The 27,161-nt window shown below is 45.7% G+C and overlaps 1 protein-coding gene across 6 annotated transcripts in view; it reads right to left on the bottom strand.

Moving 5' to 3' along the window:
* LOC133396599 (RNA-binding Raly-like protein) overlaps window positions 1-27,161 on the bottom strand; it is a 64,128-nt gene that overhangs the window by 21,601 nt on the left and 15,366 nt on the right. For 5 of the 6 annotated variants that reach the window (XM_061666619.1, XM_061666620.1, XM_061666615.1 and 2 more), the window contains one exon: window positions 11,081-11,354. In XM_061666619.1, the coding sequence (XP_061522603.1) occupies window positions 11,081-11,336 (256 nt within the window). In that variant the 5' untranslated portion in view covers window positions 11,337-11,354. Of the gene's footprint in view, window positions 1-11,080; window positions 11,355-16,026; window positions 16,066-27,161 lie in introns of those variants that run through there. The other variant, XM_061666618.1, reaches the window with a different exon arrangement.

The raw sequence follows: 27,161 nt of genomic DNA on the forward strand, positions 1-27,161 counted from the left end.
GGATTAAGTCCACTTTCAAGATGGGAAACATCTCGCTCATCCATTTATTCAAGTTCTTCTCTGACGGATAAAATGTGGCCAGATTTGGGAGGAAAACAATTACTTGTCTTGTTATGCTAATAGTATCACATTGTTTGCTACGGTAACCTAGCAACAACTACAGGGCATCCGGAAAGCATTCACAGCGCTTCCATTTTTAATCTACATTTGATTATATCACTACAGCAGTTCTCAAAACTTTTTTCAATGCTACTATAAGCCTCTGTAACATCATGGACAGTTTGAACATTAACATTGTGCTTAAAGATAGGGACAGAGACACACACACACACACACACACACACACACACACACACACACACACACTATTAATTGATTTAATTAAAATACAAAAGTATCTTGACCATACGATCAACAAAAATGTTTCAAACAAACAGTTAAACATTAAATGCAAATGCATTACATTTGAAAGTTGAACACAACTGAACTGCATTTAAGAAGTGAGTTCTTTTGCATTCCATTAGAGGGCGCCTGCGTAACACTTTGAGAATCACGATCTTACAGCTTTACTCCGAAATGGATTCAATCTATTCACCCGACCCCACCCTCAAAATTATAAAAACAAGATGCAATTGGTTGTGTGTTTCTATGTGCCCTGCGATTGGCTGGCAACCAGTTCAGGGTGTACCCCGCCGCCTACCCGATGATTGCTGGGATAGGCTCCAGCACTCCCGCGACCCTTGTGAGGATAAGCTACTCAGAAAATGGATGGATGGATATTTAAAATGGTTCACTTATTTTTATATTTGTATGACAGCTAATATACAAGGACAAAATATGTTTTTTTTGTTTTGATAACAGTGGTTCACTTTATTTTTTATATTTGTACGACAGTTAATATTTAAAAACAGATGCAATTACCAGTTTGACATTAACAGTGGTGCACTTAATTATACACTTTCATGACAGTTAAAACATGAGATGTGTTTAATGTTTAAAAAAATTTCACTTAATGTTTGAATATGAACAGTATAGCAGTTTACTTATTTTCACAATTGTACACCCGACCCAAATGCAATTTCCATTTCGACATTCACTTATTTTTACACTTACATGACCGTTATCAAAATAACAAGCTACGTTTCACATTTCAATATTAACAATGGTGTTATCGTTTTCCCACTTATATGACAGTTACAGTTATGATTAAAACTGACGTCACCGCACATCCCAGGTGATTGACAGCTCCACGCTGGCACGCGTTCATTATCTCGCGCAAACGCCTCAAAAACAAAAAAAATCGAAATCAAAATCAATCAATCTCACTCACAGCGATGGTTGCGACGCTTGCACTTGTACATGGTCATTTTGTAGCAGTCCGGCGTGCCTCGGCTCCGCTCGGTAAGTCGAATTACTGCCCGTTCGGACGGAGGAAGAGAGGAAAGCCAGAAAAGCGAAGAAGAGAAATTGTGCAGACTAGTCTGGCTCCTCTCGCACGAAGAAGTGGAGCCGCTTCTTTTTGGAGCATACCAAGCGCCGGGAGGCGAAGGGGGTGGGGCGAGGAGCGCCCTTGTCTCAACATATGCCACTTAGAGGGCAAATACTGCATTATGAGGGAAACGGAACATCTATTCAATGAGTTTTATGCCTGGAACGATGTTAAAGCCAGTCAAAGGATGCATTTCAAGCAGAGTGGAATCTACCACCACAGAGGCAACTGCAAGCTTCCTCCTCGGCTTTTCAACCGCCCAAAAGAAAACAACACCTCTAAATAAACCAATAAAGCAGAGACGATGTTTAACATTGCCACGCCTTTTTACATCTAGGAAAATGAGCTGTACAAAAATAAAATAACTGTCGGTGATAATATTGGATTTAATGCTCACAGAACGTGACCGTCTGTCCGGCTTATGCTAACATGCTAGCAACATACATGCTAGCATAGCCGTTGTTAAGACTGTAAATGATCCATTCTTATATATTTTTTTTGCCTGGATTGCATTTCTATTATAGTCTTCTGAAATGTTTATTATTTATACATTTGTGGATAGTCTAGTTATGGAACACCCAAATTCTTTTCTGTCTGCAGAAAGTTAGCTGTGGCTAATTGCTGAGCCACCGACAACTTGAGTTACCGGATGGTAATCTGTCCTCCCAACATATTGTCTGATTATTATCTCTCATTGGGGTTGTATATTAAAAAGCGGGCAAGCGGATTACAGTTGCTAAATTGACAAGTACCCTCACGCTCCTGAATTGCAAAGACCGTTGTGTGAGCTTCCGAACAACACTTACCACAAAGAGGTCAAAGCGTTTTACTCCAATTCTAAAGTCTTTACACTGGCTTCCAGTCATCTTTAGAATACATTTCTGCTACTGGTCTATAAATCACTAAATGGTTTAAGTCCTGAGTACATGAATGAAATGGAATCTAAATCCAGTAGGGCTCTGAGATCGACAGACTCAGGTTATTGTATTTTATTTATTTTTTATTTTATTGTATTTTATTTTTTTTCTCTTTGTTTTAAATGTTTGTAAGCTGTTTTTTCTTTGTTTTTAAATGCTTTTAATCATGTAAAGCACATTGAGTTACCTTGTGTATGAAATGCGCGAAATAAATAAATTTGCTTTGCTTAATTTTGGGCAACAACGAATTGCTTATAGAACATTTTGCAATGTCTGTGAACAATAGGCACCTGGAAAAGTGATTGACGGCCGCTCACCAAAACTGAAAAAAACAAAAGTTTTTTTCAATCATTGTTGAATATTTTAGATTTTTTTTTTCTATTTGGAGGATTGGAATGATTTTTGAAAAATGCACGTTCAGGTGTTTGATTTGAAATCATTGCAGTATGAAGTGTACTGCACTACTGTATTGCATGCACGCTGTTGCCTTCATTTCGTGTGGCCCGCGTTTAGCGTATAAGAGCGCCCTCTGCAGTCCGCGGTGGAGTAACACAACAAAACGCAACACTCCAGATTGGCGCATGACCGTCAAAAAAGGAAAAGAAAAAGGCAAATCGGTTGATGTAAATCCATCCATTTTCTGAGCCGCTTTTCCTCACTAGGGTCGCGGGCGTGCTGGAGCCTATCCCAGCTGTCATTGGGCAGGAGGCGGGGTACATCCTGAACTGGTTGCCAGCCAATCGCAGGGCACATAGAAACAAACAACCATTCGCACTCACAGTCACAGTCACAGTCATGCCTACGGGCAATTTAGAGTCTCCAATTAACGCATGTTTTTGGTATGTGGGAGGAAACCGATGTGCCCGGAGAAAACCCACGCAGGCACGGGGAGAACATGCAAACTCCACACAGGCGGGGCCGGGGATTGATCCCGGGTCCTCAGAAATGTGAGGCTGACGGTCTAACCAGTCGTCCACCGTGCCCCCTGATGTTAATCCATTCATTGTAATTTACGTCATCTCGTGATTTGGTATACATGCAAATTAAAGCATAAGGGAATTTTTTTATTTTTGTAAAAGTTAAACACTAATAGTAAGTACAGTATTATAAATAAAAGCATAGAGTGGAAATTTGTAAAATTCTGACCTCTAAGCGCAGCAAGTAAAGCAGTACAAGAATGGATGCTTCAACTTAAAAAAAGAATGTTAATGTTGACAGGATGCATAAATAGCTGTAAATAAATACAAAAATAAATGGATAATTTTTCTTTTGACTTTAATCTCATCAGGACATATCGGCGTGCATGAACTATGATGGCTATTCCCCAGAAAATGGAAAGGCCAAGGTTTGAGACATCCAATCGATTGACGCTAATGTCTGCGGGAAGTCGTGGAGCCACAAACGGCACCCGGAAATGGAATTCAAGCAGAGGCGGCCGGGATGGATAGCTGTTGCAAAAGAGTCGCTCTGTGCGACATAAAAAGGCCGAACAACAGCATTTGAATATAATAGAAATATTAAAGCAACGCTACAAACTGTTTTACAGGCGCATGCCGCTATTTGTGACATGAATGGAGAATTTATGCAGCATAAAACAAAGTATAGAAAAGCTGTTCATGGCCGGGATACGTTCCCGACCGACCCACGAGGTGAAAATCTGCTTCAAACACATTTCAGCTGATGAAAACACACTTTTTCTAGTATTCCTTTGCACCTGTTTTCACTCTTGCTCGTACTGTTCTCCAAATAAGAGGCACAGTGTGCTTGCTTCAAGCAGTTTTTTTTTGCCACTCCCAGTTGCAGTTTACTCTTAACATTGACACATAAAACCAAAGAAAAGGAAATATTGTACATTTAAACACTGAAATGTTCAACCAAACCATATAGTTTAGTCGACCAAAAGTATACTCGCTTAATACTAACCTATGATGTGAACCTCCATATACAAGCTGAAGGAAAGTAGCATAGATGTTGCGCGAAGTATAAACCGTGAAACAGGTGCTACTTAAATAGACATGGAGCAGCAGCACCTACAAAAAGAGCGTACAGCGATACTCATATACGCTCCCCGCCCTGCAGGAACTAACGACTATTGTCGGGGACCTTCTCTGCCTGTTGTTCTTGCTGTTAACGACGTTGCATGTCTTCCAGTAGAGCTCAGTGCTGCCAAGCACGTTGTGGCAAAACCTGGTACTCCAGCGAAGGTGCGCAACTCTCATTTCAGACGTGTTTTCCCGTAAACTGTAAAGTCTCATTATAAAACGAGAATCTGCAATCTACGCGGGCCGCCGACCGGATTTGTACTATTTGCGTGCGGCCCCGAGGAAATGAGCACAGATGTCGGAGCGACAGGCCTGTCGTCATGTAGGGCCGAGATCGCGGGTTTCTTGGGGACTGGGACGGCGGCGGCGGAGGCCTGCCGGGAAAATGCACGATAAAATGAAGTGTACATTTGTTTTAATCAAGCAAATTGTCCTGCACATTGATATGATTGCATATTTAATAAATACAATTTATTAAATCCCTTTGGCCGTGTGAAAATAACATTTGTTGCCTGCCCCTGCTTCCTAAAATGAGACTTTTCAATGAACTATATTCCTTTAAATTGTTTGTTGTTGACTTATTTGTGTTAGTCCTCATCTCAACTGCACATTTTGGTTGCCGCATTTCAAACTCAGTCCTGTTAGCTCCTCCTACAGGAAGTTGCGTCATGCAGCGTCCTCCACGGGAAGGCTCCAAAGGAAGTTCATGTAGTTTCCCGTATACTGTATATAAATCTCAGCACAGTCGTGTTGGCTAAATGATTTTTTTCTGAATATTTTTAAAAGATTTTTGGGGTTGAATCATTGTAATGCTTAGTGTCAACATGCTATTGTTACTGTCGTAAGGTAGTACGCAAATCTTGCACACACGATGCAGTGGACAAACTACAATCACAATAAACGTGCTGTTGAATTCACAGCACAGTATCATCGAGCTTTAGAACCTTAAAGCAGAATTTTCTGATTGGAGCGCATGAGAAGTGTACCTAATGAAATGTCCCTTGCCTTGCCCCACATCCACTAGGTGGCGGCCGATGATCACAGAGTCGCCACGTTCAACTCCCATTTCCGGCACATCCGCATGAAGATGTGAGAGAGGCGAGCGTGACGTCATTCGCATCCCAATGAAGGCTTGCCAGATTTATTCTTCATTGTCCTCCCCATCCATCTTGAGTGCGACGGAAAGTCCACATGCAGCTTAAGGTCCAGTACGCTTTTCGTCTTCACCCACAAAACAATTCAGCACATTACGTTTTTCCACTACTCGTGCCACTTTTTGCTTACTAGTACACGACTAAACCTTACTAGCAAACTATGTGTTACACTACTAACACTACTCAGCCCAACGAGCAGCCATGTTTCACGCACTAGTAGCCCCCTGAACATTACTAGTAGAACTAAAAGCCCACTAGTAGTTTTACCTGACTGAGTAGTGTAAATTTTCCTACTAGTATGCCAAAGTTATCGTACTCGTGTGCAGAAATGTCATACAGTGGTGGCATAATAGAAATGTTACTAGTATGACATTCTACTGTACTCGTGCACTCAATTGCTTTACTAGTGCGGACAAAGAGTGTACTAGTACATGGACATGAAGATGGATTGCCGTCTATGATTCAGGCCAAGAAGTCCTTGTTGTTTTTCAAAAGCTTTCTTGTAGTTTTGAGACAAGAATGGAGGTCCGAAATGTCCCATCTCCCAGCTGGCGATGCCCGATATCCAAAGTGAGGCCCCGGGGCCCGTTTGCAGCGCGACCTTCATTTTTAAGCGGCCCACAACATACACTAAGAATGAACTTTCACACGGCCCGCAAAACTATTCAAAATAAAAAATAAAAAATGCAACAGAAATGTGTGTGTGTCGAAGAAGCGGGGAAATTGCGATACCCGTGTCCCCCATGGGTGTGACGCCAAAAAAACAACAATGGTCTTGTACTTATAATAATCACGAATTGGTTCGATATCAAGCCTTTCTAGATATGCTAATAAACTATTTACATTTAAAACAGTTACACAATTTCTCTTCATAATGTTTAATAAAGACCATTCAGAGGTTTCTGAGGCAAAAGCGGTTTGGCCCACGCTCTGCTCTGTGTCAACGTACGATTTGTGAACAGATCACATTTAAGATCCGCAAGTAACTGCTTTAAAAGTGGCCATCTTACTACGGATTGCTTTAATTGCCTGTTTCTTGTATTTACCACTAGACACAAGAAGAGCAGATTCTTTTCTGTGGGAAACAACATTTTCTCCTAGCTTTTCTCATTGGAGCTCAGAAATGTCCAATTTCCCCGTTTTTTAGTGTATAAGTAACAGGGACCAGTTTAGCTTGACCAATTTGGCACTTTTGAGCAATAGCAAACACGATTGCTGCGCTTCAGTGAGCGGAGAAATGTGGTGTCCTCATCAAATCGATCCCGAAAAACACAAACTAGGTCAAGCGCGAGGTCCCCAAAGGCCATGGCCGTCACCTTTCACCTTTCAGGAAGCGGGTAGACGGTCCATACGTCCCGAGCAGTGCGGACGGCGGAAAAAAAGGCCGTTCGAGGCGACGTGACGCCGACCTTCTGGGGCCGAGGCGGCACGGGCGCCTGGAGCGAGGCGGCGTAATTGGCCACGCGGGACGGACGAGACGGAAGGCGGCCAGCTGCCGGGCTCTTTTTAACACTCTTTGATTAATTCATTCCGTCCAGCTTCACTCAAGTGCCGTGTCGCACGCATTTCAAATTTGCGCACTAAGCAGGAGAGACAGCGGCGGGGTCGCGGAAGAGCATCCGAGGGCGCGAGCCATTCGCGCCGCGTTGCGAATCAGCACGAATCGAAGCATTGTGCTGCTTTTTCCTTTTGTTGCTCACAAGTCAAAGCAGTCGGGTCACTTCTACCTCAAGGCGTGTGTACTTTTTGTACTTTGGCTTCAGTACAGAATTTGAATCAGTGCTTTGACTTTTACAAGTATCTGTCTTTCTCCTTCAGCCCAGCGAACCAGTACTTTTGCCGCCTGGCATTCCGTCATGCCGGTGTTTGCCTTCGGGGGCTCACGCGAGCGGTCGCGTCACTTCCAAACGAAGTTTGATTCCTAGCATGTTGGATAACTTTTCATGGAATGTACTCTCGATCAGTTTTGAAGGGGCAAAAACCTTGATCGTTCCCCCTGCCCACCTCATTACATTTTGCGAACACTTCACAAAATGCTGAAAGATTCTGGCTCCATTGCAGTACACATATATGTTAGACGGACCATCGGCTTGTTTTATTTGGACTACGGATGGTTATCATTGTACGATAAACAATGACATCCACGTCATTTGCCGCAAAACATTAGAAAGGAAGCGGCCTGCCTATTTGGTCAAATGCTATTGGCCAGACGGGCTTCCATTTTTTCAGGTCATAAATGATTGTACGCTAAGACTTATCGTCGACTCAATAGCAACTAACCGCTTTGGTGAAGTAACTTCCAGGATACAGTAACGCGCTACATTACTCGTTAGTCAAAATGGCGGCCACTTTGGAGTAACGCGTTACCGGCATCGCCAGTTATCTCAGGGCATTGTATGTAAAATCCCGCTCGGCGGCGTCGATTCCAAATTCCCCGCGAGGTGGAACGATGCCGGTCGGACTGCGGCGCCAACTGCTGGCTGGAGGCAGACGCGGGCATATGTGAATGGCCCCACGTACACACGCGCACACACACACCGGGAGCTCGGCGGACGCCCGCTGAGCATGGAGGCGCGCCGGCCGATTCACGCCTCGGCGTTTCTCGGCGTCTGAACTGCGGCTTTCTAATCCGAGAATTAGCCGCACTTGTATGCTGCCAACATGCCCGCTGCCCATGTGCGCTGTCGTCCGTCTTACTTTGTCCGCATCGTGCCTCGTGCCCGCTGAGGCACTCACCGGGGGCGAGGGGGAGGGAGAAAGACCCAAAGAGACCCTGGCAGCAGAAGGATTGGGGGCTTTGGGGGGTTCCCTGATGTCCTTTTTAGCTTTAACCTTTACATATTGTTCATTTTACATGCACACATGAGCCAAGAATATCCTCATAATAATTGCCTGCATCTAATTATGGACTGGAGTGGATCTCCACTATTCAGGACCACGAATAGCGATAATCTGTGGATAATTGATGCTTCTTACAATTGATTAGAATATATATACACACACACACACATACATACATACATATACACACACACAAATTAGCCATGTGCTCGTTCTCTGGCTTGCTGCTCTCTTAAAAAAAAGGACTTGAAACCTCAGATGGAGGAGGTAAGTTTAGATATGCTTTTCAAAAATTGTCAAGCTTTTTTAAATATTTATTTACAGTAATTTGGTATTGTATTAGGCCACAAAAAAGTATAAATCGCGGCACTCCTTGGGGATTTTGTAAGTCAAGGTAGCGTTACATACTTTTTGTTATTAGATAATATTCAGTATCAGTGTGTAAATCAACCCTAGTACGAGTTTATAGTAGAAAATATGAATGATCGGTAATTAAGAGCAGAAGAAGGTCCATTGTGGGGCCACACAATGGAATTTTGCTCAGGGCCCCAGGGAGGCGTGCACGTGAAACGCCAAGCACGAGTCAACACGAGCAGGACGGCCGTGTTGTGCGTTCACTTGACCCCCCTACGCAAACAGCTTGTAGGAATTGTTTTTGAAAAAAGCCCAACTTTGACTGTCCTTCCCAACAGCGGCTGCCAATGGCGCACATCTGCTGCCTCCAGAAGCGAAAAACACGCTCGCCTCGCCGTGCCACGTCAGGACGCCGCCGCTCAAAGCGCTTGCTCTCACCGGAGATGAGGAGTAAAAAAAGAAGAAAAAGAGGGGAGGGCGGGGGGGGGGGGGGGGCAAGAATGACATGCTCCCAAGCTGTCAGGGCAACTACATCATCTTATGTAACCCCCCCCCACAGAAAAGCCCCTAAAAGCAGCGGTTTGGATTTTAAATGGCTGCAATTTGTACGCAGCAAATGTGGAGTCAACATTGTCAATCACGAGCGGAACAACTGGCAAAGCTGGAGCGTCGAGCGTATGGCGCGCTCCAATAAAAAAAGAAAAAAAAAAAAGAAGAAGAGCATACAACGCAAAGCATGTAGAAAAGGGCAAAAATCTGAGCGCAGGAAGCATAAAAGGAAATGTCATGAGTAGCATAAACAATGCAGCATTACTTTTGGCCACAATGTGAAATAGACAGGTGTCCCATTGTCTCTGTTCACATGGTGAAAAAGTCATATTACGTTTGTTGGCCAGGAAAATGGACATGTCTCATTACTGTTGACCACATAAGAAAGTGGCCGTGTGCGCTGTCGTCCATTATTGATACGCTCGTGGTGGGAGTCAATAATCAGACCAGAAACGATGTGAAACTTTGCATTAAGCAAATGAACAAAGTCACACACCAAACTCACAATTGTCTATCCGTCTTCTCAACATTTCAAACTCTTTTGATCTGTTTTTCAAGTGTGGGGAAATTCCAGCTTTTATCTCCAGAACATTTGGCCCTGGCTTTCAAATGGCATTATAAAATCATTCAAACAACCTTTCAGTCAGGAAGTGTGAGCGCTATTGCTTGACACATTTTAAAAAGTTGAGATCTTTGGCGTGCAATGAAGCATCATTAAGTGTGTTTAAAAGAATGGTAAAATAATTTTAGTCTCCAACGTGAAAATTGACCTTTGACCCATTTCTTTTGGTCACATGTCCCACAATATTTGTCCACATAATGAAAACTGCTGTGTGTCTAATGACTTATGACCACAGGAGGTCTCGTTATTGCGTAACGTGACGCGAGCCGCGTCCTTAATTGACAATTAAGCGCCGCCAGGTCCCGGCGATCCTGAGCTGATGCTTTTCCAATTAGCGCGTAGACGAAGACGAACGAGCCGCGGGACGATTCGGACTTGAAGAGCCGACCTCTGCCGCGGGTCGCGACTCGCTCTCCCGAAACGTTTTATTAAAGCGGCGTTATTATCTCAACTGTCACATCTGCACACGCGCTCATGTTGCTTTGGAGGATTATGAATCAAGTACGCATGATGAATACTCGTACTTGGGGTTCAGGAGCAAATATGGGCTTTAATTCACCCCTTAATTGATTTATTGATCAATTCAAAAGTGTGTCCCAATACTTTTGTCCATATTGTGTGCATCCATACAAGTACAAATCCTAAAAATGAAAGGTAGACTTAATATGAGATACTCCAGTGAACCCCCACGCTTGCTGCGGATTTACCTATCCGCCGATTTTTATTCCCACTTTTTCAAGACTTTTTTTGGGGTGAAAAAAAGTGTTTTTTAAATTTCAATGCACTTAAAATGGGCGTCAATTATCCGCAGATTTTGGCGATTCGCGGTCCGGCCCGGTCGGTCTTCTCCGCAAACAGGGGGGTCCGCTGTACTGCCTAGACATAATAATATCAAGACTTCACTACCTAGAATCCTTCAGTGTCACACGCCACCAATCAACGCTACAACGCCATTATTGACAACTTTTGTCCACATAGTGAAAAAGAACGGAGGAGCGTCCCATTATTTTTGTCCACGCATCCCACAGCATCAGTTAGCTTAGCAACACAGCGCACACACGCGGCGGCACGGCACGTTTGGCGTAAAAAGCGACGAAAAGCAGCGGACTCACCGAGAGGCTGCCCGGCGATGACCCGGGCGTACTCGCCCGCCACGGCCGCCCGGGCATTGCGCTCGTTGACGTACTGCACGAAGGCGTAGCCCTTGTGCACGGAGCAGCCCACGATCTTGCCGTACTTGGCAAAGATCACCTCGATGTCCGTCTTCTTGACGATGGCCGTGTTGAGGTTGCCGATGAAGACGCGCGAGTTGAGCGAGCGAGGGTCATTCTTGTTGGTCACGTTGCTAGTCTGCGTTTTGCCAGTCATCCTCCACCACGCGCGCTCCTGACACACACACAACAACACAGTCACATGAAAGACACGGATGTACGCGTTCGCTACCATTTTACAAAACGTGTATGTACACTTGAAGTACCATTAACACTAGATATCATAACTCTCACATAAACAACCACTATTGTACACTTTATGTACCATATTGTACCATCCACAATCAAAAGAAAAACTATGAATGTACACTTGATGTACATTTTTTCTGATCTAACCATCAACACTCTCTGATGACAACCACATTTGTACATTTCATCACATATGTACTATTTTGTACCGTCAACTCTAGCTATCATAAAAAAAAACAAAAAACACGTTTGGACACTTTAGCTACCATTTTTGTCAACCATGTATGGACTCTTTATGTGCCATTTTGTGCTATTCACACTCTCCAAAGAAAAGTATGTACACACATGCAACACAGTTGCATGAAAAAAAATTATGTAAACCTTTGCTACCATTTATCAAAACATGTATCAAAACATGACTCTGATGAAAATCATGTACAGCATGTACACGTTATGTACCATTTTGTATTGTCCACACTCTCTGAAGAGAAACGTAAACACAGACAAAACAGTCACATGAAAAACATGTCGAGTATGTGCACTCTCTACCATTTTGGAAACAATGCATGTAGCATGATCTACCATCCACACTGCATATGAATGTATGTGCACTTCATACACCATTTACAATGCATTTGTAGTGTGTGTTTACAACACAATTTGCAGTAACGGGACATAGCAGCTTTTCCTAAATTCAGCACAACAGACTTTGTTTTCAAAAGCTTGCACTCCCGCTTGAGGTTTCACCTCAGGCACGTTCCAGCGCGGCTGCTCGAATGCTAATAGCAGACGGGCGGGTGCGTGGGAGATTGTGGGGCGCGTGTCACGAGAGTTTTGCCGGAGCTTAGCGACCGCACTAACTGTCAGCGGGAGCACTTTGTTGTCTCGCTTAGCCGCGTCGTCGCGTGCCTAATGGCCCCCGGGGCCCGCCGGCCCGTCTCATTTGCTCGCTGCTTTTTATTCAGACTTTATGCCTGCTATTAAGTCGTCGCACGCCACACATGCACACACTCCCATACGCTAACATTTGCATAACCTACAAAAAAAAAAAACTTGTTGGTTGCGAGGGGGCGGCACGGTGGACGACTGGTTAGAGCGTCAGCCTCACAGTTCTGAGGACCGGGGTCCAATCCCCGGCCCCGCCTGTGTGGAGTTTGCATGTTCTCCCCGTGCCTGCGTGGGTTTTCTCCGGGCACTCCGGTTTCCTCCCACATCCCAAAAACATGCATTTATTGGTGACTCTAAATTCCCCGTAGGTGTGAATGTGAGTGCGAATGGTTGTTTGTTTGTATGTGCCCTGCGATTGGCTGGCAACCAGTTCAGGGTGTACCCCGCCTCCTGCCCGATGACAGCTGGGATAGGCTCCAGCATGCCTGCGACCCAAGTGAGGAGAAGCGGCTCAGAAAATGGATGGATGGATGGATGATTGTGAGGCGAAACCATCAAAAGCTGAGTGGAAGGTAAATGGATTTCCTGAGCACATTTAAAAACAACCGGTTGATTCACTACCAAGATGGCGCCTACCAGTGTTGTCGCCTCGGTTACGCGCTCTCTCGTATTGTTTTTGTTTTTGTGTTTTTCGTTCGTCTTTGGAGACATTACACGACTCACTTACACAAGGGGAGACTTGTTAACCATCAAGGAGGCTACTCCGGACTTTCTTTCACCAACTTTCGCAAATCCGCTCAGTTCCCCCCCCCCCCGAGTGTCATGAACGGAACAGAGGATAGGACCCAAAAATGCACGACTCCAAAACAAATGGACAGTTTCCAAAAAGAGAGGTTTAATAGACGGGCATAGGTCGGTACACAGGCAGGCAATCCAAGAAAGGCAACAGTATCCAAAAACATGAGGCAAAGAGGCAAGGTTGATAATCGGAACAGGGTCAAGTCTTACTGTGAGTCTGTGACAAGGAATGCTGGAACGTGACGACAAGGTACAACGAACTGGCAACGAGAGGGAATGAGACACGAGGTTAAATACAAGAGGTAATTAGGGTGAACGAGGCACAGGTGGTGAAGATGCTCACAGGAGCAGGTGTGTGTGAAACAGGGAGGGGAAGACAAAACCCGGAACACACACACACACACATGACAGTACCCCCCCCCCCCCTTAACGGCCGGCCCCAGACGGCCCTGGGGCCCTTGGATGCGCAACGTGGAAGTCCCGAATGAGCGAATCATCCATGATAAACGCAGACGGTACCCACGAACGTTCCTCAGGCCCATAGCCCTCCCAGTCCACCAGATATTGAAACCCCCTCCCCCTCCAACGAGACGACAACAGCCGCTTCACAGCGAAGACAGGGCCCCCATCCACAAACCGGAGGGGAGGAGGGGGCCTGGAAGGCGGGACCAGAGGGGACTCCCGGCCTGGCTTGAGTAGGCTGACGTGAAAAGGAGGGTGGACCCGCATCGACCTTGGGAGCCTCAGCTTCACGGTGACAGGGTTGATGATCTTTGTGTTGGGGAAGGGCCCAACGAACCTGGGAGCGAGCTTCTTGGACTCCACCCGGAGTGGAATATGTTTGGTCGAGAGCCAAACTCGCTGACCCACTTTGTAGTTCGGGGCCGGTGTCCTCCGACGGTCAGCAGCGGCTTTGTAGGACCGTCCCTGGCGCACCAGCATCTGTCGGGCTCGCTCCCAGGTCCTCCTGCAGCGTCTCACCAAGGTTAATGCCGCTGGAACTGTGGACTCAGGGGCTATGGCAGGAAACAGAGATGGTTGGTAACCATGCGCAACGTGAAAAGGCGATAGACCAGCGGATGCAGAGGGGAGGGAATTGTGGGAAAATTCGACCCAAACCAATTTCTGAGACCAGGATTGCGGATCCTGTGAAGCGAGACATCGGAGCCCAGTCTCCAGGTCCTGGTTCAGCCTCTCGGTTTGGCCGTTGGTTTCAGGATGAAACCCAGATGACAGACTGACGGTAGCACCTATGAGATTGCAAAACTCCTTCCAAAATTGCGAAATAAATTGGGGACCCCTATCAGACACCACATTCTTGGGGAAACCATGGAACTTGAAAACTTGATTAATCATCAGCTCGGCAGTGTCTTTAGCTAAGGGGAGTTTTGGAAGTGCAATGAAGTGTGCCATCTTAGAGAACCTGTCAACAACTGTAAGAATGGTGGTATTGCCTTTAGAGGCCGGTAATCCTGTCACAAAGTCTACGGAAATGTCTGACCAAGGACGTTGTGGTTTTGGCAGGGGTCGCAACTCCCCAGAAGGACGTTGATGAGAGGGCTTGTTGGCAGCACATACCTGGCAAGCATTGACATAATCGATAACATCCCTCCTAACATTAGGCCACCAAAAGCACTGTTCGACCACTGATTGAGTCTTGGCAATGCCTGGGTGACATACAGTGCGGTTCGTGTGAGCCCAGTGGATGACTCTTCCCTTTAAGGTCGGAACCACATAAAGCCTGTTTTCAGGGCAATCTTCAGGGCTAGGAGTGTTTTTCAGAGCCCCTTTAACCGCCGTTTCAATGTCCCAAACAAAAGCGGAAATAAAACATGACTTGGGCAAAATAGTCTTAGGGTCGGACAAAGAATTCTCTTCGGAGAAAATGTGTGACAAAGCATCTGGCTTACCATTTTTAGAACCAGGTCGGTAGGATAACATGAAATTAAATCGAGTAAAGAACAGAGCCCATCTAGCCTGCCTCGCATTTAATCTTTTAGCAGTCTTAATATACTCAAGATTCTTGTGATCTGTCCATACTAAAAACGGAGTCTGTGCCCCCTCTAGCCAGTGCCTCCACTCCATCAAAGCCACCTTGACTGCCAGCAGTTCACGGTCACCAATGTCATAATGTTTCTCAGCTGGGGTCAGTTTTTTGGAGAGAAAAGCACAAGGATGTAATTTATCATCCTTGAGAGATTTATGGGAGAGCACTGCTCCTATTCCGACATCAGACGCATCGACTTCTACCACAAACTGCTGTTGGAGATCTGGCAAAGTAAGGATGGGAGCGGAGGTAAAGCTCGACTTAAGTTTTTGAAACGCTGCCTGACAAAGCGGGTTCCATGCAAAAGGTTTGTGTGGCGAGGTAAGATCATGCAAAGGAGAGGCTACAGAACTGAAATTTCTGATGAATTTTCTGTAGAAGTTTGCGAACCCTAAGAACCTTTGTACATCTTTGCGTGACGTGGGAGTAGGCCAATTAATTACTGCATCGACTTTGCAAGGGTCCATTTTGACTTCACCTTGAGCCACTTGTGGAACTCACATTTCTCAGCCTTAACATAGAGTTGATTCTGCAGTAACTGCTGCAAAACAGAGCGGACATGAATAATGTGAGTCTCCTCATCCGGAGAGAAAATCAAAATGTCATCCAAATAAACAAAAACATAAACATTCAGCATGTCACGCAGGACATCATTGACAAGGTTCTGGAAAACAGCTGGAGCGTTAGTAAGCCCAAAAGGCATTACCAAATATTCATAATGTCCTGTTGGTGTGTTGAATGCTGTTTTCCATGCATCCCCCTCCCTTATCCTGACAAGATGATATGCATTTCTTAAGTCCAGTTTGGTGAAAACCATGCTCCCTCCAGGAACTCAAAAGCGGTGGAGATGAGAGGAAGAGCGTACCTGTTTTTTACCGTGATCTCGTTGAGACCTGGGTAATCGATACAGGGTCGCAGGGTCTTGTCTTTCTTGTCCACAAAGAAAAATCCTGCTCCCGCAGCGGATGAAGATGGGCGAATGATCCCGGCTGCCAGTGATTCCTCCACGTACTCCTTCATGGCCTTGTGTTCCGGCCCTGAAAGAGAGAACAACCTCCTTCGTGGGGGTGTGGTTCCAGGCAGCAAGTCAACAGCACAGTCATAAGGTCTGTGGGGTGGAAGGGATTTGGCCTTGGACTTGGAAAAAACATCTTTAATATCCTGGTAACAGGTGGGCACTTGAGATAAATCAGGATCCCCAGATGGGGTCTGTGGATTGTCCTTAGAAACATGACCCTGAACATCACATGGCGGCTTGAAACAGTTCCGGGCCCAATTGCTGCCCCATGACATAACCTGCCCAGAGGACCAGTCAATGTGGAGGTTATGTAATTTCAACCAAGGGTTCCCTAAGATAAGGTCATGATTCATGGCGTCAAAAACATGAAAACTAATGCGTTCCGAGTGAGAATCGGGAAATGTCAATGTGAGTGTTTGGGTGCGGTGAGTGATCTTGCCCATAAAACTGCCGTCTGCAGCATAGGTGTTGCGGTGGCGTTTTATTTCAAAGGTTCTAAGGTGTATACGTCTAACGAGGATGGAGTTGAGTAAGTTTGCGTCAGAACCAGAGTAAATTAATACAGGTGTATGAATTTCTTGATCAGGAGAGCATAGTGTCACTTTAGGAAGAACTCGTGTAGGGTCTTCATTCATGAAATTCAGACTCACCTCTCCCGTGCCCTTGCTACCGGCAACTTTGACGTGACAGTTGCTCACGGAATGACCCAACTGACCGCAGTAGAAGCACCGCCGTTCCCTCAGCCGGCGTTGACGTTCCTTGCATGGGTTCCTCCGTGGGGACGTTAGCCAGTGGGTTGAGACCGGAACCAGGGGATCTGCCTTGGTTTGGCTGGTCACCGAGGCTCGTCCTCAAAGTGCGCGGTGACGCAGCCTTCCGCCGATGTCCATCCAGCTCGCGATCCAAAAGCCTCTTGTCGATTTTTACGGCGAGAGCGATGAGAGTGTCCAAGTCGGTCGGCAGGTCTAGCGGGACTAAATGATCCTTGACGGCGGGGGATAGTCCTTGAAAAAAGGCATCGAGTAGCGCCCGATTATTCCAATGACTCTCAGCTGCTAGAATGTGAAACTCAATCGCGTAATCTGACAGCCTGCGCTTGCCTTGTTGTAAGGTGACAAGGGAGCGAGCTGCCTCACGATCATGAGTGGAAAATTGAGAAATTTGCTCCATAGTCTTTACGAAAAAAGCCCATGAATGACACGCGGCGGAATTGCGGCTCCATTCAGCAGTAGCCCACGCCTCCGCACAACCAGTCAGGTGGGAAATGACGAAAGCGATCTTTGCCCGCTTGGTGGGGAAGGCAGCTGCCTGCAGCTCAAAGTGGAGTTCGCACTGCGTGATGAACGGCTTAATGTTCCCAGAATTTCCAGAGAACCTCTCCGGTCGAGAGAGCTGTGAGCAGACAGCAGCGGAGGTGGCAGGTGGCTGCATGTTGACTGTTTCACATGGAAATACCGTGGCGTATTGGGTGTGGTGCCAACTGGTTCCTTCTCTTGAATAATTTTCATAAGAAGTTCAAACTGTGAGGCCACCTGTCTCATCATATTGTCCTGATGCCTTGACAGTCCCTCTAGATGAAGGTGGAGGGCAGCAATCTGCTCATCCTGCTTCGAGAGGCGTTGACCCTGCGCTTGAAGGGCTTTGCGCACCAGATCTGAGTCTGCTGGGTCCATGTTATGGCCAGTTCGTTCTGTCATGAACGGAACAGAGGATAGGACCCAAAAATGCACGACTCCAAAACAAATGGACAGTTTCCAAAAAGAGAGGTTTAATAGACGGGCATAGGTCGGTACACAGGCAGGCAATCCAAGAAAGGCAACAGTATCCAAAAACATGAGGCAAAGAGGCAAGGTTGATAATCGGAACAGGGTCAAGTCTTACTTTGAGTCTGTGACAAGGAATGCTGGAACGTGACGACAAGGTACAACGAACTGGGAACGAGAGGGAATGAGACACGAGGTTAAATACAAGGGGTAATTAGGGTGAACGAGGCACAGGTGGTGAAGATGCTCACAGGAGCAGGTGTGTGTGAAACAGGGAGGGGAAGACAAAACCCGGAACAGACACACACACACACACACACATACACACACACACATGACACAGAGTTACTTACCGGAGCGGGTTCCGCGGTTTTCGCCGCATGGAGGCGGAGGCGACGCCATAGAGGGAAGCGAGCCGGCATCCAGGTGAAACTTCGCAAGAGAGGACACAGATTGGCGTTCCCGTCGATCCACCTCGCGAATGTACGCTCCCTCCCCAACAAAATGGACGAGCTTCATCTTCTGTTAAAGACCAGTAAAGACTTCGGATGTTTCGCCGCCATGTGCTTTACGGAGACCTGGCTTTGCGACGCTGTACCCGATGGCACCGTCATGCTTCCCGGCTTCCATATTCACCGAGCAGACCGCGACATGTAATCATCGGGGAAAACAAAAGGCGGCGGGATATGCTTCTATATCAACGAAAAATGGTATACGGACGTCACGGAGCTCAGCACACACTGCAGCCCGCATTTGGAGTCGCTGTTTTTGAACTGTAAGCCATTCTACTTGCCGCGTGAGTTCGCATCATTCATTCTCGCTGGCACTACATCAAGCTAACACGAACGCTGCACTGCTAAGGCTTGCCGAACAAGTCAACGAAATTGAAAAAAAAAACACCCGGACTCACCTCTCATTATTCTCTGGGACTTTAACAAAGCTAAACTCAACCACAAGCTCCCTAAATACAAGCAGCACATCGACTGTCCTACCAGGGAAAATAACATTTTAGACCACAGCTATACTACGCTAAAAAACGCATACCGTGCTATACCTCGTGGCGCCCTGGGCACGTCTTGATCACTGCTTAATTCACTTAATACCGACGTACAGGCAAGAACTTAAATGCGCGAAGCCTACAGTGAAAACAGTCAAAAAGTGGACCAATGAAGCAAAGATGGAACTTCAAAGCTGTTTAGACTGCACAGACTGGAGTGTCTTTGAAAGGTCAGCTGGCAGCCTGGAAGAATATAAGGTCACATCCAATATCAGTTTCTGTGAAGATGTGTGTGTACCAACAAAGTCATTTCGCATCATTCAACAACAACAAGCCGTGGTTCACTGCCAAACTTAAGCAGCTTCGCCAAGCCAAGGAGGACGCATATCGAAGCGGGGACAGGGCCCTGCATAATTGCGCTAGAAACCAGCTGACTAAAGAAATTAACATTGCAAAGAAGAACTATGCAGCAAAATTGGAAAAACAGTTTAGCGCTAACGACTCTAAATCAGTCTGGCATGCATTCTAATCGCTGACTAATTACAAGCGACGATCCTGCCCAAGCTGAGAACAATAGCACACTAGCCAACGACTTGAATACCTTCTACTGCAGATTTGAAAAGGACACTTTCACACCCCACACCCATCCGGCCGCACCCCCGCCCACAATCACACCTCTGACCTCTGCGTTTACCATCCACGAACAGGATGTGAGACGCATCTTCAAACAACAAAAGATTAACAAAGCGACAGGCCCAGACCATGTGTCCCCATCCTGCCTCAAAGTCTGCGCGGACCAGCTCGCGCCAGTCTTCACTCAGATCTTCAATAGATCTCTGGAACTGTGCGAAGTACCATCCTGTTTCAAACGCTCCACCATCATTCCAGTCCCCAAGAAACCTGCAATCTCGGGTCTAAATGACTACAGGCCTGTCGCCTTGACATCTGTGATCATGAAGTCCTTTGAATGTTTCGTGCTGGACCACCTCAAGAGCGTCACAGGTCCCCTGCTGGACCCCCTGCAGTTTGCCTACCGAGCGAACAGGTCTGCGGATGATGCAGTCAACATGGAACTGCACTTCATCCTAGAACACCTCGACAGTGCAGGGACCTACACGAGGATCTTTTTAGTGGACTTCAGCTCAGCGTTCAACACCATCATCACTGAACTAATTTCATCCAAGCTTCTCCAGCTCAGCGTCTCACCTGCCCTCTACCAGTGGATTCACAGGTTTCAGACGGGCAGGACACAGCAGGTCAGGCTGGGGGAGGCCACTTCATCCACACGCAGCATCAGCACTGGGGTGCCCCAAGGTTGTGTCCTCTCTCCGCTGCTCTTCTCTCTCTACACGAACAACTGCACCTCAGCCCACCAGACTGTCAAACTCCTGAAGTTTGCAGATGACACCACTGTCATCGGGCTCATCAAGGACGGTGACGAGTCTGCATATCGACAGGAGGAGGAGCGGCTAGAGCTGTGGTGCGCCCGACACGACCTGGAGCTGAACACGCTGACTATAGAGATGATCGTGGACTTCAGGAGGCATCCTTCGCCACAGCTGCTCCTCACACTATCCAGCTGCCTTGTGTTAACTGTTGAGACCTTCAAGTTTAGTTTTGCTCGCTTGAAAATGAAAAATATCCCATGATGCACCGAGCCAGTTTCACTTTAATTTGATATTCCATTAATTGTTGCAGCTCCACACTCAACCTTAAGTATTAAAAAGTATCTGTATATATATTTACTTGGTATCAGATCGAAAACAAATCTTACAGTTTCGCACGCCAAGCGGTCCATCTCGCAATCTTCTCTGTACAACTATTTATGACATCCACTCAATTTATCGTCATCACCCACAGGCTCGGCTGGATTCATTTCGATACTTTGAAGGAAATGGAAAAAAAAATCCAAAACCTTTTGGGGTATATCCGGCGGGCACAACCCCAAACGTTTTTGTCCGGGTTTCAGGTGAGGACAAGTACAAGTACTCCCCCCGCACCCCTTACCTATTGTTTAAAACGTTACGAAAAGGTCACTTTAGTTGCTTTTTGCTTTGGTCAGCAGCTCGGCCATTAGCTGAAATGTAAAGGAGGTCACCGAAAAGCGGCGGCTTGCGTGCAGTGGCGACGTTGGCACTTCTACGGCAGGAATTCTGCGCTTCAGCGGCGCTGACAGGATTTCATCAATTCTTCATGCAGCTGCACGGAGAAGACCGAACTCATCTGGTCAAACAGCGCAGAATACATCAATCCCTCGCGGCTCTTAATCCAATTTGATCAGCGAGGATAGCGGCAGGTGTGTGCTGACGTCGGCCGGCTCCGCGTGATTGTCGTGAAAGCGTCGTCCTCTCCGCCGTTGAATCCCCGCTCCACTTAAAAAGCTCTCGCCGCACACGCCGCACGAGGAGGAAACAAATAATGTCGAGACGGCGCCTCACGCCTCACCTGCGTCCCAAGTGGCGCCGGATGAAAAAAACACTCCAGGGTTGCGGGGAATACTTCACATGCTGGTTACTATAGCGATGACTCACATTTTGATGGATTGTGAATTCAGAGATTTGTTTCTAAATTCATTGTACATGATTAAAGATAATTGCCAAAAACGTGCAAAGGCTTAGAACTATGCAGCATTCAATTGTGGAGATACACTGGAGCGTTATACTGCTTTTCACCATTTCAGTTTTCCAGATTTTTGGGCATGTGGCTAAAACGGTGCCCGATCCAGTAACCGGCACTTGAAGTGATGAAAGACGAGAGCAACGAGAACGAACCAACAGCAACTGAAAGAAGACAGGGAACTAAATACAAACAAATTCATGAGACAACAAGGCACACCTGGACAAGACACGAGTGGCTGCGGAGCTGACTGGTTAACTCCAGGAACAGGGCAGACGAGAACAGGTGGAAAAGAAAACTAGTGGACCAGACATGCACAAGAGACAGAAAAACATGGCAGAAGATGTAACAAAACTAAATCTACTCCCAACAAAGTCAACAATAAAAATGGATCATGACAGAAACAAACGAAGCTTGTGATGCTGTTTCACTTTGACGGCGAGCGCGACACGCGATGACGTCTTGACGACGTCGATGACGTCGCTTCATGACAGGCAAAAGTTACACAAACTAATCCGAAAAGGCAAATGAAGCAAAATGAAGCCAATTGACGCTTGGCCGAGTGGCCGCTCCTGTTTGTTGACTTAACGTGTCCCTAAATCACAAGAGTGCACTTGCTAATGGCGCTAACGTCCACTTACCTTCTTCCGCCTCTGGCAGCCACTCATACATTGAATCATATTTAATTTCTGGAAATAGGTCTATGTTTGCGATGCTAGGTCTTTAACAACCCACAGAAATATTCGGTAACCATTGACCGTTGATGTAAAGTTTAAAGTCTCAGTGCTGTTGAACTGTTTATCGTCACTCATGAAATGACTCTTGTCCAATCAAATTGCTTGGTCCAAACTAACTGTTCTGTAATGCTGTATCATGTTTTTGCCACTATGAAATTCTCTGAACCTTGTGCTTCTTTTAACTAGAGAGAAGAGACTAAAATGCGTTTTGTTTGTTTGGTTGTACGGCAAGTCTGAAAAAATGGCCACCACACGACGGTTAGCATCCAAATGGAGGCTTAAACTATTACAAAATACCAATTTTCCAAAAATGATGTCAGGGAATACTCAGGTGGCCACGTTATCCCGGGAAGCACCAAAGTGTTCTGTCAGGAGACATTTAATTTCATCTCGTTCCAAGCCGGCCGCAATTAGCAGTTTAGTAGGCCGCCGACGGGTCTCCTTTTTTAATTTATGTGCGCGCCTCGCTCCATTGTCGGAGAATGACAGACAATTTTTGCGGCTTCAAAAGCTTGGCGAGTGGCTCGGCGGGAATTTAAAGGCGGAACTCACGACCTTGTTTAACGGAATCCTTGTGCCGAGCGGCGAAGCAGCGGGGACATTACTGGCGTCGTGTCGCCAAAACAGAACGCTTCTTCAAAGCCTGGCCGCCAGCGCGAGGCCATCGCGCCTGGACGAGATCACGTTTGTTGGTCGAGAGGTAAGCAATTGGATAACTAGGTCAGTAGGCAGAAAGAAAGGTTGGCAGATAGGTAATTAGGTCGGTGGGTTGGTAGGTAAGTCGGTCGGTAGGTAGGTGGATCGCTTGGTCAATGGATAGGGACGTAGATCAGTAGACAAGTTGGTCGGTCCGAAGGCTGGTCGGTCGGTACAGTAAGTAGGTTAGTCGCTCAGTAGGGTTGTCGGTTGGTGGCTTGGTCAGTCGGTAGGATGGTAGATCGGTCAGTTGGTTGGTTGATAGGCAGGTAAGGTATGTCAGTTGGTTGGCAGGTAGTTGCTAGGTGAAGGTGTAGGCGGTACAGTGTGTTGGTTGAAGTGAAAGTTGGTCAAAAGCCTTGATTTGATTTTGATTTGACCCAGCAGCCAAGAAAATGTTGGCTGCGACTCGTTTACAAGGCCACCGGCCTTCCGTGAGGTTCCCGTTTCATTCCAAAATCCGCAACAGGCCCTCGGCTAAACGTCCCCCCGTGTTGCCGCAGTCACTGGCAGAAATCACAGGCAGCTTTCTGCTTTATTTTTTGTTTGTTTTGCTTTGTGGCGGATGTTGCTGCCCTTTGAAAGCTCCTGTTTTTATGGTAACCACGGCAACCGAGTCACCACGCTTTGCGCCGCAAAATGTGACCAAGTGCGTGGGCGGAAAATAGCCGCGCGGGAATATTTGGCAAAACTTGTTCTTTTTCAGTGCAGGTGGAAAAGAAACATTCACTCTTAAAAAGACATACAGTATATTACATATTACATATTAATACATACATTATTCTTATTACATATATTTACAGTGCAGTGACATATGATCCTACTAGTGGCAAAGGTAAAATATTTCCACAAAATGCAGACAGAGGTGTTTACTAGAAAGGCCTATATTTTCTTGGTAAATAAAAATATTTAACAATAATGTATTTTTAAAAAATCCACATTAAATAGATAATACATGCAATACAACAACACACAATATAATAATAATGATAATAATAATACAAATAAAATACATAATTATATTATGTATTGAAATATTTTTTTTAAATTGATAATTTCTTGTTTGGCCAATGTTGATATTTTTGCACTTTACCTTACTTTCTCTTTAAACTCCATTATTAACATCAGCTTTACAGATGCCACGTCTGGGCTGCAGATGTTGTTTCTTGTGGTATTGACTGAGTAATTGACAGTGACGCACATTAGTATTTAAATCTTACGCACTTCAAATTAATAAGGCAAGATGATGTATTGAAACCCCCAATCCTTTTTAAAAAAAAAAACAACTACAAACTTAATTTAAAAAAAAACATGATGAATTGGTATAATAGATAATATATGAAGAATGTTTCATTCTTCCATATGCATACAAGATGTGTTTAACTGAGGTGAGGGGTTATTGTTTCCACGTGTCGAGGAAGAATACGCTGTTTTGCTTGAGTAAGACTTTTATTGAACTTTTGAATTTAAGAAGGCTCCTTATCATCTGCAGGGTGCGCGTTTAAGGGGACGCGCGTTATACTCATGAGCCTTTTTCATATTCGCCTACTGAATTTCTAAGAGAAGTCAAATATTAGCACCAAGGTAAATGAGGAGAGATCGTCTTTTATTGCGATTACTAACTCCTATTTGGCCTTTTAATGGCAGGAGGCTTTACTGCCAAAGCGCAATGTCACATTTCATTCGTCTTCAATTGCACGGAGCGATGCGATATTAAAGCAGAATTAAAAGAGTCTCAATATTTGCTTGAAATCGAAATCATTTACAAGAGCTGCAGATGAACATCCATCCATCCATCCATTTTCTTATCCTGGTTAGGGTCGCGGGACGATGGAGCCTATCCCAGCTGACTTCGGGCGAAAGGCGGACTCCACCCTGAACTGGTCGCCTGTCAGTCGCAGGGCACTTATAGACACGGACAACCATCCGCACTCACATTCACACCGTCACTGAGTGGGAGCTGAACCCACGCTGCCTGCACCAAAGTCAGGCGAGTGTATCACTACACCATCAGTGACTGCAGATGAACAATCGGACTCAAATGAGAAAAAAAAGGAGCATATGTTTGTTTCCCTCTCCGTCAGCAGGTTGTAATTGTAGCTCAGCCAACATCCCGAAAATGCATCTCCCCTGCGGATAGTCCGCTGGCGTGGCCGCTTTAGAGCTCCTCGTTGTCAGCCATGAGTGTGCGCATGTCACGCAGAAACAGGTGGGAGAGCAAGGAGGGGGAAAAAAAATTAAAAGTCAGATTTGACAGCCAACGTGTGGACCGATGCATGCGGCTGGTGTGGCCACTTTAGAGCGCCTTGTTGTCAGCCATGAGTGTGCGCATGTCACGCAGAAACAGGCGGGAGAGCAAGGAGGGGGGAAAAATAAAAAGTCAGATTTGACAGCCAACGTGTGGACTGATGCGTCCGGCTGGTGTGGCCACTTTAGAGCGCCTTGTTGTTGCGGAGTGGGAAAGCCACGCCACGACTTCCCGGCTCAAATACGTACTTAATTTATGTATAAGTATAGGAAAGATGATAGATGAAATAGCATCCATTATCCAGGTTGTAGTATTGGTATTTGATTGACAGTTTACAGTCGCGTGGTCTCAATTTATTTATTTATTTATTTATTTTAAAAATCAGAGCAGTATTTGTTTTTGTACTTGATTTATATATGAAAAAAAACAATTTAGGGAGACATTTAATTTTTTATTATTTTTCTTACCTTAATTTGTGGCTTCTCAATAAAGCATAAAGGGCACATTTTTGTAAAAATAGATCATAAAAAAAAGCTCCTTGACATATCAAAAACTGCAGCTAGGACGTTTTTAACAAACAAATAACAAAACTCAATCTACGCCGTTGACAACGTGACCTCCTTGGCAGCGGTAACAAAAAGTAAAAATAGTGCCATCAGTGATTTGAAAAAGATCCGTCAAATGCTAACCGGGGTGTGGGGTGAAGCAGTTTTCCATCTTTTTGATGGCACATCTGAGCGACACGATGCGGGAAAGGCAAAAGGGTTGCCAGGAGATCAAAGCCTCGGCTTCGAAGCGCTGACAGACGAGGCGACGTCAGCCCTTCTAATCGGCGCATAAACAGCTTTTCCTGCTCATTTGCAAAGTATTAATCATAAGCTTTCCCTCTCGTGAAGTGTGATCACCTGAAACTAAAACCCTGCTTATTTGAAAGTCGGGCCTTCACTTTAATACAATTACGAGCGCCGCCGTGCCATAATCGAAGCCCCTTTCGCTTTTGCCCGGCGGGGCCGGATGGGATTAAAGCCGGGCTCCCTTCACGGGATAACCTCAGCGCCTTGGGCTCGCTCGCCCGTGTTTCCCCTCCCTCACCTTTGCGCACCATCCATCATGGACGTCATTTGCCACGGTGACATCCGTCATCCAACATCCAGCACCTTTACCGTAGGCGCATCCATCAAGCCGCCGTCCGCATTAGTTATCATCAGCCCTGCACAGACGACCACTGCGCGAGTTCACGGAAGGCTGTTCAGTGACTTACAACACTGCCACTAAATTAGCGTTGTCTCAGGAGTCTCAGTGTGGACGCGATAACAAATACATTTGAAGGTCATGCATTGAAGCATAAATCAACATTTAACGTTTGGCCAATGTTATTTTCCTTACTTGTACAATGGTATTATTTCGTATGTAGTCGACTTTACACCGATTTTATCGGGCTGATCGGGATCGGCTGATAGTTAGCATTTTATGCTGATCGGCTGATCGGCTTTAATGTCATAATTCGCTACTACTGGGTGTCTGTTTCTTCGCTCCTGTAAGCTAATTTTTGTGAATTTAGATGTTTAGCATTTAGCAGGCATTAAAGGCCTTTCCTTGACATGGAACCCCTTTCCTAAATTAGCATAGCCTTAGCAGTCTGAGTATGTGGTTTAAAAAAAAAAAAAAAAAGAGGAAAAATAAATATAACGGTCAAAGATTGAAGCATAAATTATTTTTCAGCACATGCTAAGAAGTTAGCAATCGTTTGTGTCTCACAAGAGGACAACCACTTGAGTTTCTTTAGTTGTACTGAACTATTTATTATGTAAATACTTCATGTCATAATCTGAACTAAATTACACGATTAGTTTTGTTCGCACTAGTAGGTGTCTGTTGTTTCACTCCTGTGTGGCTGCTTGCTCACTTTGTTAGCTTTTTAGCAC

The sequence above is a fragment of the Phycodurus eques genome, chromosome 21 (genome assembly GCF_024500275.1).
Source record: "Phycodurus eques isolate BA_2022a chromosome 21, UOR_Pequ_1.1, whole genome shotgun sequence".
In the NCBI taxonomy this organism is placed as follows: Eukaryota; Metazoa; Chordata; class Actinopteri; order Syngnathiformes; family Syngnathidae; genus Phycodurus; species Phycodurus eques.